General features: G+C 42.3%; 1 protein-coding gene across 3 annotated transcripts; it reads right to left on the bottom strand.

The window, feature by feature from the left end:
- Window positions 1-4960: 4960 nt before the first annotated feature.
- LOC117968960 (uncharacterized) lies at window positions 4961-15041 on the bottom strand. 3 transcript variants are annotated; one of them, XR_009310091.1, is made up of 4 exons: window positions 13201-14143; window positions 10027-10368; window positions 7082-7420; window positions 4961-5633 (listed from the first exon to the last, which is right to left on the bottom strand). XR_009310091.1 is itself a non-coding variant. In XM_059006781.1 (4 exons), exons 1-4 carry the CDS (start codon window positions 14964-14966, stop codon window positions 5434-5436), a joined length of 948 nt encoding a protein of 315 aa, XP_058862764.1. In that variant the 5' UTR covers window positions 14967-15041; the 3' UTR covers window positions 4961-5433. The 3 variants fall into 3 exon arrangements, 2 of the variants coding, with proteins under 2 accessions (XP_058862764.1, XP_058862765.1); XM_059006781.1 differs by lacking the exon at window positions 13201-14143 and adding an exon at window positions 14900-15041; XM_059006782.1 differs by lacking the exons at window positions 7082-7420; window positions 13201-14143 and adding an exon at window positions 14900-15040.
- Window positions 15042-15302: the final 261 nt, after the last annotated feature.

Raw genomic sequence — 15302 nt, 5'->3', positions numbered from 1 at the left:
AGGGATGTGCATCTTCTGTAGTCATTCACCAGAGTTCTCACAGTTTTTATATTAAGCTGCTGTTTAAAAAGACTGGGATTACTGAGTGCGGGTGAATGAACACACACTCACATTCTGACTAAACTTTCACAACTTGCATTTGTGTCTTTTAAGAGAACCGGAGGCCATAAAAGACTTCCCACAGCAACTGCAGTGGTAAGGTTTCTCTCCTGTGTGGAATCGCTGGTGCATTTTCAAACCTCCAATCCATCTGAAACTCTTAAAACTAGGATATTGTTTCACGATGCATTCACAGCATTGAGTGACATTGAAAAGGGATTTATTATAAATCACCCTGACTCGGAGAAAACACCAGAGCAGTGGGAATAATATAGTTACTAATGTAACAGTATCCTCTCCATTAGTTTAAGAGATCACAATACAACCCTATGGGTGTTTTCGGGACCTGTGACTCAGGCAGCCTTTACTGGTGTCTGTGGAATCTAGGGAAACAGCACCACCTGCTGTCGCAGAGCCGCCAGTGCTCTTGTCCCGCTGCTGGTATCAGCAACATTAACCATCGCCGCGGTGCCGCAGAAATCTGACAGAATCGCGAGTAAAGCGGAGGGAACACGAAGCCACTTCCTGCCATGGAAGTTGGTTTCAGGCCACTGCAGGGCACACCAGGGGAGGCTTGGGGTTTGATACAGCAACCTCAAACTAGGCCTCCCGGTCTCCTGGAACCAGGTTTCAAACCACTGGTCCTGAAAAAGTGTTTTCGTGTTCCTTCAGCTTAAGAAAGGGGTTGAGCAGCTGGGGTTGGATGGATCACATTATTATATTTGTTCACGTTTTTCTAAAACGAATGTGTTTTACTACATCTGCAAAAATATTAAACAAACTACAGTTCCCAGAGAACACCGCGGCGCAGATTCGACGCATAGCCGCGTCGTCACGCTTGCATCGTCATCAGTGTTCAGCCGGAAGCAGCATGGCCAGCAGGTAGGTGCGATACATAAAGTGATGTTAATAAAAGCAGCCAGCGCAGTCCTGTTTACTGGTGCTCTGAGATCACTGAATGCTATTGAGACAGGGACTGGAGTCAGGAAAGATATTATACATGATATTCTAATAGCATTCAATGAAGGTGCAGTCAGAGACACAGATATTATATTAGCACGGGCACCAAGCCATTCTGGGGTGCGAGGTAATGAACACGTGGATTTCTGCGGGAAACTTATCGTGAACTCCGCCGGAAAAGACGTCACCAGGTCACGCATCCACGGGTTTAAAAGTCTGCACAGCCGCGCAGCTTCTCAAGAGGTACTGCGCTGGAGCAGCCGCGGCTCAAAACAATAGCCTCGCTAACACAAAACGTGTTCCTAACGTTCCTGGAAGGTTCCCGTTCGGTTGTGACGAACACAACGTCGCTACAACGTTCTTAGAACGTTTCTGTTCAGGCGTAATGTTCTAGGAACGTTCTAGCTGCGTGAAAGGGAAACGTTCTGTACGTGATGGATCTCAACCAACACACAACGATGCTGCAAGGTTCTGGTTTGGTTGTGTTTTACACAACGTCGAGAGAACGTTCTGAAAACGTGATTTTTCTAAAGGTCTTCAGAAGTATTGGTGAAATTATTTTCCAAATTAGGGCGAATGTTTTTTTTTTTTTTTTAATGTTTACGCAATTATTTAATTTAAAAAATCGGATAAATTCTTACCGTCCGCGACACCAGTTTTCTGTTTGCATAGCACTTGAATCACAGACAAGTTCATATACAGTTCTGCCAATTTTCGGTAATGCAGAGTTCAGCTTTCGGGGGAGGGGTGAGAGTTTGCCTTTAGTGCCGAGGGTCAGCAGTTCGAATCCAGACCCCGGAGGAGGATGAAAAATATAATAAAAACATAAAAAATTAATAGATAAATAAATAAATAAATTAATAATAATAATAATAATAATAATAATAATAATAATAATAATAATAAAAAAAATAAACATTACAACCAAAACCTACAGCGAACGTTCCAATAACGTCTGAAAACGTTTATGAAAAACATTCTGTGAACGTCCTTTCCTAACGTTCCTGTAACTTAAAAAAAACGTTCTGGGAACTTAAAATTGATAGCTGGGAGAGCGTCAAAGGCCTTCTAAAAATGATTTGCTGTATTTCTGACTCTTATATGGCGCTTCAATTTGAAGACATCAGTACTTGGAAAGGATTACTAACTGCAGTACACTTGAACGACAGGCATTTTCTAACTCTCAGTTTTAAAAACGTAGCTCTGGTTCACTAACATAACACGGTGGGATGATCACAGTATCATGAAGTGATTGCAGGACAGTATTGCCACGAGTGAAAACTTTAACAATAAAGCTGAAATGAAAACGCTTTAAATTTAAAACTGCTTAATAGACTAGCAAGCACTGGCAAAATCGTTTTTTTATACGGTGCATAACTAATTTATTTGAACATATTGGTTAGGGACGACATATTGGTTTGTGATACCTGCACGGTGGGTGTCTTAATATTAGTATGGACACATATCGACAGTAACAGTCCAAAGGAAATGTCCACCATTGTGACAGACTTTCTAACAAGTCTGGCATAAACAAATGGCTGCTACTTAATTAACCCCTGTATATAAACAAACAAACAAACAAACAACACAAAACTGCTTAACCTAAAAAAGAACAGTCTGCAGGTTCTGCACCATAGTAGCAGCGCAGTTTACACTGCCTCAGAGTTTCTGATCGCATCATGATTCCAGATTTCCTAAATCCATGGATGGAAATGTCCGGTCTGCTTTTCATTTTTTGAAGCACATTGTCATTCCAGTATCACTCGCTGCCATTCTCATATTCACTTTGACATCCGAAACATTCTTCCCCATGGCCAGCGCTTCTTTAACCTGCGCTGCAAACCACGAGTCTGTGCGAGGGCGGGATCGCACACTGTGTGCCGCCTTCTGATTGGTGGAAGGATTATTGGCAAGCCAATCCAAACCACCAATAAAGTTAAAATCAATTCCACTCCAAAATGTCCCGTTCTGCGGCACGTCAAAGAAGATATTAAAGGCAGGCTGGTGTCTCTTATGCGTTTCACTTCAAACCGGACATCAGGGCGTCCGGGTTTGTTAATTCCTGCCACCCGAACACAGAGGCCAATTCCCGGACTGTCCGGTTTAACATGTAAAGTATTCAAAAAGAATACATCTACATATATTTATTTGGAAATACTGAAGACATTAGTTTAATATAATATAGGCCTACTTTTATTGATTTTCAGTTTTAATAAAATCTTCTCCGTTATTGTGTGAATGTGATTATTATTATTATTGGTCAATATTATTAAAAAGAAGCGTAATTTTACAGAAATATGAAACCAGTGTGTGGCGCTCCCCGTCACTTTGACTGAAATTGAGGTGAAATAAAGAGAGATAGACATGCCATGAATTTTCAAATGTTCTGCTATTTCTTCTCATATGGCGTCCTTCTTTTTATTGTCTTTATAACCACTGACACTGGCATCATAAAGAGCATTATATTTTTCCACTTTAATAATTACATTCTCATTGATGTCATTTTTTTATTTCTGTGGTAATCTCTGCGTGATCGAGACAGTGACAGTCTGACAGCCGCTCCCTTTGATCTGATTTCTGATTGGTGCATTGCGACGCCAATAGCTCGTGTCGCGAATAGAAATAAAACACATTGATTTCTAAATTCGCTCGCTTCGTTCGCGCCGCTCGCTACGGCTGCGGTGTGCATCGCTCCATTTAAATCAATAGCTTTCATTATTTTTTATTTGCTCGCTCGCGTCGTTCGCGTCCGATGTGCTTAGACCTTTAGTGATATTTAAGGGATACTAAGATATTTTATTTCCATGCACCCCTGCCACACATCCTCCCTTATACACATAAATTAAGAAAAACGATCAAATAACATAAAAATACACGTGTTGTGTAAAATGTTTTTCTAAACCTCTCTATGTAATAATTAGCTCTGGTCGGCACTAGGACCCTAGACAGGTCCCACAGAACGAGCTCCTCGGTGCCAGCCATCCTCACAGCGCTGGGGCTGTAAACCCTTCACACTGCTGCTGTAACGGGCAGTGTTGTGTGATCCGCTCCCGGGATGGATTCTGTCTCCTGCCGGTGAGATGAGAGATGAGGTTAAACGCTCGAAACCACGAATGCAGATGAGCCCGTCTCTTTTGCTTTGTGGTTTAGACGTTTGCTGCATCTCATAACCAAAAGCCATCCAGGACATCTCCAGTGTGAGACAGCGGGAATCATTCACAATGCCTTCTCCTCGGAGTTATTTAAAGGGGCTGTGCCCCACATACAGGCTATGGGCACATCTGTGGCTCCACGAGTATCTACTGACACACTCTACAGCGCTTCAATGCATAAACTCATCACTTTCCTCAGAATGATCCCGCAATATTAAGAAAATAACTGAAACACAAATACAATTTTGAAATATTTCCTTTATCTGTTAATATAACTACCTAGCCATTGCGCTCTATATAAACTTAAGGGAATTCCAAGATACATATTGCTGCTTCTTCAGCTCTGATGTTTAATCCGAGTCGAATGTTGTGAAACTTCATTAACAGCAAACTGTGTCCGATTATACTGCTGTATTGCTCTTGATAATATCCACTAGGGGGCAGCAGTGCTTTTAGTTGAAGTCCAGTTCCATGTTAATAAATTGTCATTAGATAAGCAATAGGGACTGTAACCACAGGAAAAAGACAACAGTAGTGGCTGAATTTCTTCACAATGTGAACTTATCAGCCCTGTAGGGCCTCCTTAGACAGAGAGGCCACAGAACAGCTCCACCGTGAACAGGAATATAGTCTGACACCCCACATTATGTAGGTGCTGGAAGCCGAAAAAAAGGAATTTCATACCTTCTGTAGCACACAGGCTCTCTAATGAGGCTGAGGATTGTACAGAGAAATGCCAAGACACAGGACACAGCTAAATATTTTATTATTCATAAGCAAAAAAGGAAAAGCAATAACACATTTCAATGTGCAATTAACATTTAGTAATTCACTGTTTTTAATTTGCAAGACCAAGTAGAAGCTTTTTCTCTAATGCATTTTATACATAATATTCCTAAAAAGAATTTAGAACTGTATGTAACAATGATCTATAGTAAACAGCACCAACTACTTTATTAACAAATAAAGCAACAGCAATCAGTGATGAATAGAAAATGAAATATATCAAAATGCTAAAACGCTCTTATTAAAATGATATAGAAATGAAGAGATGCAGGCACAGGCAGGATGCAGCGGGTTACAGTAACAGCAATACTCTTTCACAATGGACTATACTGGCATAGGGAACCAGCAGCAGCAACACACAGGAATAATTGAACTTCCGCTTAACTCACAACACTCACTAAATACAGGTACATGCAATCCAATTAGAATCCAGTTATCAAAGCGGTTTCATGCAGAACGATCTCCTCTGTGCTGCTGCATTCCCCTGCTGGGTTGGGCATGGGCTGGTTTCCTGGGTTGCTGATGGTCTAGTTGTCGGGGTTGCTGATGGTCTAGTTGTCGGGGTTGCTGATGGTCTAGTTGTCGGGGTTGTGGTCGTTGTTGTTCTTGAAGTAGTTGAATCTCTCTTTGGAGGTCCTGTAAGCACAATTCAATTTACATACAAATGATGCCTTAATATCTGACACAGCAGCCAGTACCTTCTACACAACTGACCACCGCCAAAGACAAAGGGCCCAATTCACGTCCCAGTGGTAAACTGGAGTGAAGACTGGAGGTGTGTTATTATCACTCCTCAAACTTCACTCCTTGCTCCTGCTGTAATTCACCAACGTCCTCATGGCACTTTGTTCCGTGGTGTTTGACCCGCCCTCATGAATAATTAATTTGCGTTAATACCACCCTTTATACCATGACAGTGAGATCATATTTAGTGAGATAAAAAATGTCAGCTATTCTTTTTTTCCTTCATGATGAGGAATTCAAACAGCATTCAAACAATCCCTGATTTAGTTAAAGTGATTACAATTTCACACGACAATTAATACTTTTTCAGTCGTACTACTGTACCTGTATATTAAAACAGGGAGTGGGTGAAACCGGACCAGGACAAACCTGGCCGGACAGGACACTAAAACAATGAGAAGCATCTTGAAAAGTACACCACATTATTACTGTGTCACTAATTCAAGCACACACACTGAGCTGTGTGGGTTACATCATTTGCTAAAGGGTATCAGAACTGATATTAAGACAGAAATGGTACCAACGCCAACAAAAACATTCTGTGAATCGGACCCACAGTCAGAAATCTACAGGTAATGGCCGCTGCAAAGGGTACTAATGCTGTTCTAGACATTGTGTGTATTTAAATGTGTTTTAAGCTGTTTGAAATGTATGTCACAGTTTAAAAGCGAGTTTCAGGATTCTAAAGCCCGAGTCACTTTAGAGGTTTAGCTTTTAAAAGTCCCATTAGCTTAATTTACATCTGGGATAATGACTGAACTCGCTGTGCTTAGAAACTGATTGACTGAGAAGATCTGTGAGCTTTACAATATGGGATAATGAAGGGACTTTGAACACACAGCTTCAATGGTAAACACAAGGGTTTGGTGTTGGCAGCCCTTCTCAGGTTCTGTATTCTAGTTTGCTTTTGTTATGAATGTGTGGATGTTATTTGAAATTATACTGCATGTTATGATTCTACCAGAAACCCCTGTGTGTTAATCCACAGGGAATACATTACACAAAACAACCAATCAAAAGAAATCAAAAATCTAAACCCAAGCAGTCAGTAAGTTGTCAGTAAGGACTGCAGCTGAAATCTGCCTAGCAGCGGTCCAAATGCCAGTGGAGCAGAAGAACATTTTGTTCAGCAAGAAAAAAACAAAACAAGAGAGCTGTAACGTAACTGACCAGCAGGAAAATGACCCTTAAACAAACCCCATTGTGTGTGTGTGCTGAAAACAAGGCAGGGTGTTCATGTAGTCACACACAGGACCTTGAGTGGTTTCAGCAGTTCAGCACATATTCTTAATTTTAACACTTTAAGTACTCACCAACCAGAACATGTTTATTATATTTACCTTGAACTGTCAGTTTAACATTCCTGTTAGTGACACATATCCTATTGATCCACACTATACATATGTAATCCCGAGTGTCCTGCAGTCTGAGCTCAGAGATTAGCAGAGAGCCGTTTCCAGAGGAGACTTCATCAGACAGCTTCACTCGGCCGCTCCACTGCGCAGGGATGGGTGCTGAGGGAGTCTTTGAGTTGATTAATAGAACAGCTTCTCCCTGATCTGAATATGCATACCATCTGACTTCTACATGCTGCCCAGGGGTGGGGGTGTAAGAACAGGGCAGCACTGCTCTCCCCCCAGCTGAGCCAGAGACAGCAACACGGTCTAGTGGAGGGCAAGCTACAGGAATGAGAGAGAAGAGACAATAAACTCAATGGAATAAACACCTACATTCTTCTGTTGATGATATTTCGGTTGTTTCCTTGTATTTTTGACGTTGCAGATCTTTCAAAGACAACGCTATCGATGAAAAGTTTCTGCTGCTTCCTGGTTCCAATTATTTTGTGTTTGTTTGTTTATTTAACCAGGAGATTTACCCATTGAGACCGAGGCCTCATTTACAAGGGGGTCCTGGAAAACAATAAAGGACAAATACAACACAAGCAACCCAATAAAAACATGTGGTTCAGACTCAGTCAGCAGCATTGTGACAGGGCAGCCGGCTCTTTTGTACAGCGGTATCGGCGCTATGCTTTAGTGCGAGAGTTCCCGGGTTCGCGCCTGTGTGTGAATTGCCTCACCCTGTGTGATGCGGGAACTGAGGTTCGTTACAGTATGTTAATGAAACCCGCGACTAATTAGTATTATTAGATTTCAAGGGACTTACCTAGTTCCCCCCTCCTCCATGGCTGCACGTGGGTCTTGTTTCATTCAGGACAGCAGTCTCCGAATCCCCTCCTCCCTGGCTGCACGTGAGTCTTGTTTCATTCGGGACAGCAGTCTCCGAATCCCCTCCCCCCTGGCTGCACGTGGGTCTTGTTTCATTCAGGACAGCAGTCTCCGAATCCCCTCCCCCCTGGCTGCACGTGGGTCTTGTTTCATTCGGGACAGCAGTCTCCGAATCCCCTCCCCCCTGGCTGCACGTGGGTCTTGTTTCATTCAGGACAGCAGTCTCCGAATCCCCTCCCCCCTGGCTGCACGTGGGTCTTGTTTCATTCAGGACAGCAGTCTCCGAATCCCCTCCCCCCTGTCTGCATGTGGGTCTTGTTTTCATTCAGGACAGCAGTCTCCGAATCCCCTCCCCCCTGGCTGCACGTGGGTCTTGTTTCATTCGGGACAGCAGTCTCCGAATCCCCTCCCCCCTGGCTGCACGTGGGTCTTGTTTCATTCAGGACAGCAGTCTCCGAATCCCCTCCCCCCTGGCTGCACGTGGGTCTTGTTTCATTCAGGACAGCAGTCTCCGAATCCCCTCCCCCCTGGCTGCATGTGGGTCTTGTTTCATTCAGGACAGCAGTCTCCGAATCCCCCCCCCCCTGGCTGCACGTGGGTCTTGTTTCATTCAGGACAGCAGTCTCCGAATCCCCTCCCCCCTTGCTGCATGTGGGTCTTGTTTTCATTCAGGACAGCAGTCTCCGAATCCCCTCCTCCCTGGCTGCACATGGGTCTTGTTTCATTCGGGACAGCAGTCTCCGAATCCCCTCCCCCCTGGCTGCACGTGGGTCTTGTTTCATTCGGGACAGCAGTCTCCGAATCCCCTCCCCCCTGGCTGCACGTGGGTCTTGTTTCATTCAGGACAGCAGTCTCCGAATCCCCTCCCCCCTGGCTGCACGTGGGTCTTGTTTCATTCAGGACAGCAGTCTCCGAATCCCCTCCCCCCTTGCTGCATGTGGGTCTTGTTTTCATTCAGGACAGCAGTCTCCGAATCCCCTCCTCCCTGGCTGCACATGGGTCTTGTTTCATTCGGGACAGCAGTCTCCGAATCCCCTCCCCCCTGGCTGCACGTGGGTCTTGTTTCATTCGGGACAGCAGTCTCCGAATCCCCTCCCCCCTGGCTGCACGTGGGTCTTGTTTCATTCGGGACAGCAGTCTCCGAATCCCCTCCCTCCTGGCTGCACGTTGGTCTTGTTTAATTCGTTACAGCAGTCTCCGAATCCCCTCCCCCCTGGCTGCACGTGGGTCTTGTTTTCATGTTCTTAAAGCTACTGTAGCAGCTTGTACCAATATTGAGCAGAACATTATCTTCTAATGGCCTGGGTCTTTTCATTCCAAGAAAATATAGAAAACTTTAAGAAATATTTGACGACGGGCTCAGACAGTGCAATCGCGGACCGCATTTGGACCGCGGGCCACACTTTGCGAATCCCTGCTTTAGACATTAAGCTTTTAAAAGTTCCATTAGCTTAATTTACATCTGGGATAATGACTGAACTCGCTGTGCTTAGAAACCGATTGACTGAGAAGATCTGTGAGCTTTACAATATGGGATAATGAAGGGACTTTGAACACACAGCTTCAATGGTAAACACAAGGGTTTGGTGTTGGCAGCCCTTCTCAGGTTCTGTATTCTAGTTTGCTTTTGTTATGAATGTGTGGATGTTATTTGAAATTATACTGCATGTTATGATTCTACCAGAAACCCCTGTGTGTTAATCCACAGAGAATACATTACACAAAACAACCAATCAAAAGAAATCAACAATCTAAACCCAAGCAGTCAGTAAGTTGTCAGTAAGGACTGCAGCTGAAATCTGCCTAGCAGAGGTCCAAATGCCAGTGGAGCAGAAGAACATTTTGTTCAGCAAGAAAAAAACAAAACAAGAGAGCTGTAACGTAACTGACCAGCAGGAAAATGACCCTTAAACAAACCCCATTGTCTGTGTGTGCTGAAAACAAGGCAGGGTGTTCATGTAGTCACACACAGGACCTTGAGTGGTTTCAGCAGTTCAGCACATATTCTTAATTTTAACACAAGTACTCACCAACCAGAACATGTTTATTATATTTACCTTGAACTGTCAGTTTAACATTCCTGTAAGTGACACATATCCCATTGATCCACACGTCACACAGGTAATGCAGAGTGTCCTCCAGTCTGAGCTCAGAGATTAGCAGAGAGGCGTTTCCAGAGGAGACTTCATCAGACAGCTTCACTCGGCCGCTCCACTGCGCAGGGATGGGTGCTGAGGGGGTCTTTGAGTTGATTAATGGAACAGCTTCTCCCTGATCTGGATATGCATGCCATCTGACTTCTACATCCTGCCCAGGGGTGGGGGTGTAAGAACAGGGCAGCACTGCTCTCCCCCCAGCTGAGCCAGAGACAGCAACAGGGTCTTGTGCAGAGCAATCTGCTATAAGAGAGAGAAGAGACAATAAACTCAATGGAATAAACACCTACATTCTTCTGTTGATGATATTTCGCTTGTTTCCTCGTATTTTTGACGTTGCAGATCTTTCAAAGACAACGCTATCGATGAAAAGTTTCTGCTGCTTCCTGGTTCCCAATTATTTTGTGTTGGTTTGTTTATTTAACCAGGAGATTTACCCATTGAGACCGAGGCCTCATTTACAAGGGGGTCCTGGAAAACAATAAAGGACAAATACAACACAAGCAACCCAATAAAAACATGTGGTTCAGACTCAGTCAGCAGCATTGTGACAGGGCAGCGGGAGCGGCTGGGGGACCCAGAAATTGGGGAGGCATAAAATATTAGCAGCGGGTCCGACTGTTTCACTCCTGTTTTTACATTTGAAACGATGCTATTCAATACAAATGCTGCCATTTACATAAACACGTGTGTTTGTTTACTACACGATACAGCAACAAAGCAAAGCGCTAATAAGTGAATATGCAATCGTGAAAGCAGACGATAATACCAACACCGTGTAATAATAATAAATAATAAATCAGACACTACTGTGCCTATTATAAAAAATACAAGGGAACGATTATGATTAAAAAAAAAAAAAAAAAAAAAAAAAACATCAGTCTAATTCACTGTCAACCAACAAGCTTACTTCAATAACGCCGCGGCATTATCAGACTTTAAATTATGACGGAAACCCAAGTGTTGCACATTTGAAATAAAGCTCTTTACACACATGCATGTTTGATCCCCCCAGAATACCCGAAATGTTTACATTTAGTGCAGCAATTGTTTCCACAGAGAGGAATATACTAAATAGAAGCAATGACTGCAGCCCCTGTGCCTTTCCCTGTGTGTATGTAAACCCAAATATTAATAAAGAATTAGAAACAACATGAAATGCAGTTTAACTGTGTGTCAGGATCACAATATTATTGCTGGTAACTGAACAATAACAACAACAGCGAGCATCCTCGTAGATAGCGTGCAGTTCATTCTTCAACCTTTGTGTGAAACAGCATCTTTGTCTCAACAGGGAACCCCTTTGCTTTTGAGAAGTCTTCAGAGCAGTGCTTCTCAAACTTTGCCATAGTGAGCCTCCCTGAGCTATGAAAAAAATATCTGCGCCTCCCCAGTTTACTAAAACAATATAACAAACTGAAAATCCTATATGTTGCAAAACAAAAAAACAAAAGAGTAGAAGGGATTTGATCAATATAGAGCAGTATGAGTTTCAGAAGTATTCATTCAAAAACAGAACAAATGGAAGCAGCTAAAATCTTATTTTGTTTTTTTTTGTCCTGTTAACTTTCTTATCTTAGTTGGTTTTAATGTAACTTCACAATTTCTGCTTCTGTATTATTAGGTGTATACTGTTGTTTAACTCTGTTATTTAAATGGTCTGCTTGTGGCAGTTGTATGTGTGACATGCTATTCAAATGTATTGTGGTTTGTATTTTTTTCTGCTATGTTCTGTACAGTGCTTTACGATACTTTTGTATAAAAAGCGCTATATAAATGCGATAAATAAATAAAGAAATAAACTCATAGCGCTTCCTGTGTAAAATCATGACGGGTTTAGATGCTAAGGCAGGGTTGTCGTGTTTCGAGATGCTGGTGTAGCTTGCAGGGCTGCATGCTGTGGTTTGCCAGGATTTCGCCGCACATTTGATTCCTCGGTGCATCGCTGGACCCGCTCCATGTAAAGCCCAGTTTTAAATATGCTTGTAATGATGTGCAGTTACATATCATGACCACAAGGTGTCACTACTAGATTTGATAGTAAGTTATGAGGTAGTTTTCCAGGCTATAGGAAGTTTCGAAAAATAACTTTAGAAAGCATGTCAATAAAGGACAAGCACAAGCTAGCTGTTCATTAATAACAAATAGATTTCATTATTGAAACATTAGTGAACATAACAGTGCTTCCTCATATTTTCTGCTTCTGTGTTTTGCTGGATCCTCCGCTGCTGTCCTCTCTTCGGTTTGTGTTGTTCGTTTTTCTCCCTTTGTCACAAAACGATCCGTTTCTCATTAAAGCTGTTTCTCTCTGTAAGCTGCTGCTTCTTCTTCTGGTTAATCTATAGGGCGCATTCCATCTATTATTGTAGATGATTAGCGCCCTCTATCTGTAGTCCTTTGTCTGTCTTTGTTTTCCTTTATTTTTCTGTCATCTTTATTTATTATAACTTCCCTTCTTTTCCTGTTTCCTTTATATATTTTCTCTCTGTAAGCGCGCTGCTCAGACTGTTTACAAGTTTACTGGGGGGGGGACCACGCAACGTACGTGTGACGTATCACAGTTGCTAAGGAACATTAGCACGTTAAACAAACGTTTATTGCGTTATTTTATTTTAGTTATTTCTAAATATAATACATTTAAAATATATAATAATTTGTAATTTTCTTCAAATCATCCAACGACTCAAAAACAAAAATAATTTAATAAATAAAAGGACACGCAGCTCGCTCCCCCCTTGTCACCATGGCTGCGTTCAGTAAGTGCGCCGCTCAGAGAGGGAACGCTCACAATAATTAATAATGATTTGGTTGTTTGTGTTTCTGAGGGGATGGTTGATGAAATGGACCCGTGTGAAGTTACTGTCCCCTGCTGGACCTCGCTGAGTTCGGCGCTCTGTTTGGACTGAACCTCATATCTGGCTGTGTCTAATACCGACAATATCGACATTAATAATGAAAAGTATGAATAATATTAATACTACAAGCCTTATAATAATTCATTAGTAACTATAAAATAGCTCTACATTTTTAAAAAATGAAATTAAATGATACAAATTTGAAAACAACCATTTTTACCATCTTATTTAGCCAATGAATACATAACTTCATAAGTCGAAACCAGTTCATCGTATTTGTCAATCCTGCCTGTCATCTCCACTTGTTTCCTGCAGGTGTCCATTCCGTCCGCTCCCTCTGATCCCTGATGAGAAATGCTCAGGATCGGCTCTGAGCGGCTCAGCGGGAGCGGAACCGAGCGAGTCGTGAAGCTGATTCTTTACTGAGCCGCTCTGAGCCGCGCACGCACTTAACGCACCCCTTGCCAAGCCCCATAGCTTGAGAACCGCTGCTTAGAAAGTGTCATCATTAAAGCAGCTGAACCCTTGTTCATAATCATCCCAGCCACGGCGGAGTCTTTCTCGTTTGCGTTCCTCTCCATGGCCTCGGAGCTGTACAGTTTCTTCATAAAATCCCTCAAACTTGGCATCTTCCCCGAGTTGCTTCAGTGCATGTAGGGGACTGTCGAGTCGATCAAACGATTTCCTGAGATCCAGAGACTGGAGAGTTTGGAAGAGTATCTCTGTGTGTCCAAATATTACACGAAAGACAAATGTCACGCGAAAAATGGTCCCTCTCGCACCAGTTTTCATAATGAAATATTGTGGCCCCCCATCCCATTATAAAAGGAACAACGCCAAGTCAGAAACACGCAGCTTCAAAAGATCATAAAATATCCTCCATAACCGAAACTATAATTGAACACAGTATACATTAAAAAATAGTGTCTGTTTTCTTTGTGAATCAACGTTGTCTTTCGCCAGTCAAATCGTAGAGTGCCTGAATAAAGTTTTATAGATACACGAACAGATCTTCTGTTGCATCTTGTTTAGCAGCCGCAGCTATCCCAGATATAATAGATTTGGTTACATTGTTTCGCGTCAGGAGTTTAAGCATGATTTAACTGCGCAGCAGATTCCCCAGTTGGATGATGAGCTGATAATATCTCTTTAGCAATGAAGCAGGCACGGTGACGTCACCATAATGATAAACAGTAATGCCGCGGGAGTTTTGTACTAAAGCAGGGTCAGCTGCTGGAGGGAAAACAAAGTTTATTTCTCAAACTGACCATTTTAAGAAATGTGAAAGCTGAACGCACAGAAATACTTGGGACTGTAATTAGGAAGTGTACTACTGAGAAGAAAAAATGAAGGGAATTCAAATTGAAATGTACTGCAGATTACTCGATGGCAGAAGAACAAACGCCATTCACTAAATTTAGCGCTCAGATTGTACCAATGAAAATATCTCAAACATATGACAACGCGCTTGCTGTGGTGTATTTAATATCGTAAATAGCAGAACAAACACGCTGCGATTTAAACATGTTTTTACTGAACTATAAACAGTAACATGTTTTGGCTAGTGCCTTCATTACTGTACCTGACTCAGCTGTTCTTCCAATGCTAAAATGTAATTAAATGCTGCCTTTTGCAATTACAAATCCATTTCACCTAAGAGAAGAGTTTGTTGCAGTTTAAAATATTGTGGAGTCTTCCCTGACATTTCACATATTTTACACTGTTAGGTGTACTGTTAGATCCATAATCGTCTTACAAACAACATGTTAGTGTAAAATGCTGCTCCCTGTATAGTTTGTAATATAACAGTGTTTGTGTTTGTCCAAAGCTGTTAGTGCTCTGTAGGGAAATCCCTAAACAGCAATGTGCCCCCTACTTTAGTAGAGGTTGTGAAGCACTGCTCTGAGAGAATCACTTACCTGCTGTGAGGTGAGCGCTGTTTAAGATCAGTAGCAGTGCCAGAGCTTGCTCAGTGCTCAGAGCCATTCTCCTCTCCTCTCTCTCTCAGTTTCAGCACAAACTGTACTTTGTGACACTTCTGCAGTATTTCACATCCACCCCAGCTCTCTGTGGCTCTCTGTGGTCAAAATGGGTGTAGAAAGAACTCTACAAATCATTTCCTGCTGATAATAAAGTTGTTGCGTCTATTATAGATCTGTGATATTACACTCTAAAACCATGTGTTTAAGTTTGGAACAGTTATAAACACTTATCTGTAACACTTTTTAAATGCGTCAAGGCGTTTACTTTATAAACATGTTTAGAATATAAACGCGTTAAGGTGTTTAAGTAATAAACACGTGAACATGTTTATTCGCTGTA

This window comes from Acipenser ruthenus, chromosome 33, assembly GCF_902713425.1.
Source record: "Acipenser ruthenus chromosome 33, fAciRut3.2 maternal haplotype, whole genome shotgun sequence".
NCBI lineage: Eukaryota > Metazoa > Chordata > Actinopteri > Acipenseriformes > Acipenseridae > Acipenser > Acipenser ruthenus.
The sequence above is the reverse complement of the archived record's forward strand: the minus strand, read 5'-3'. Positions and strand labels throughout refer to the sequence as shown.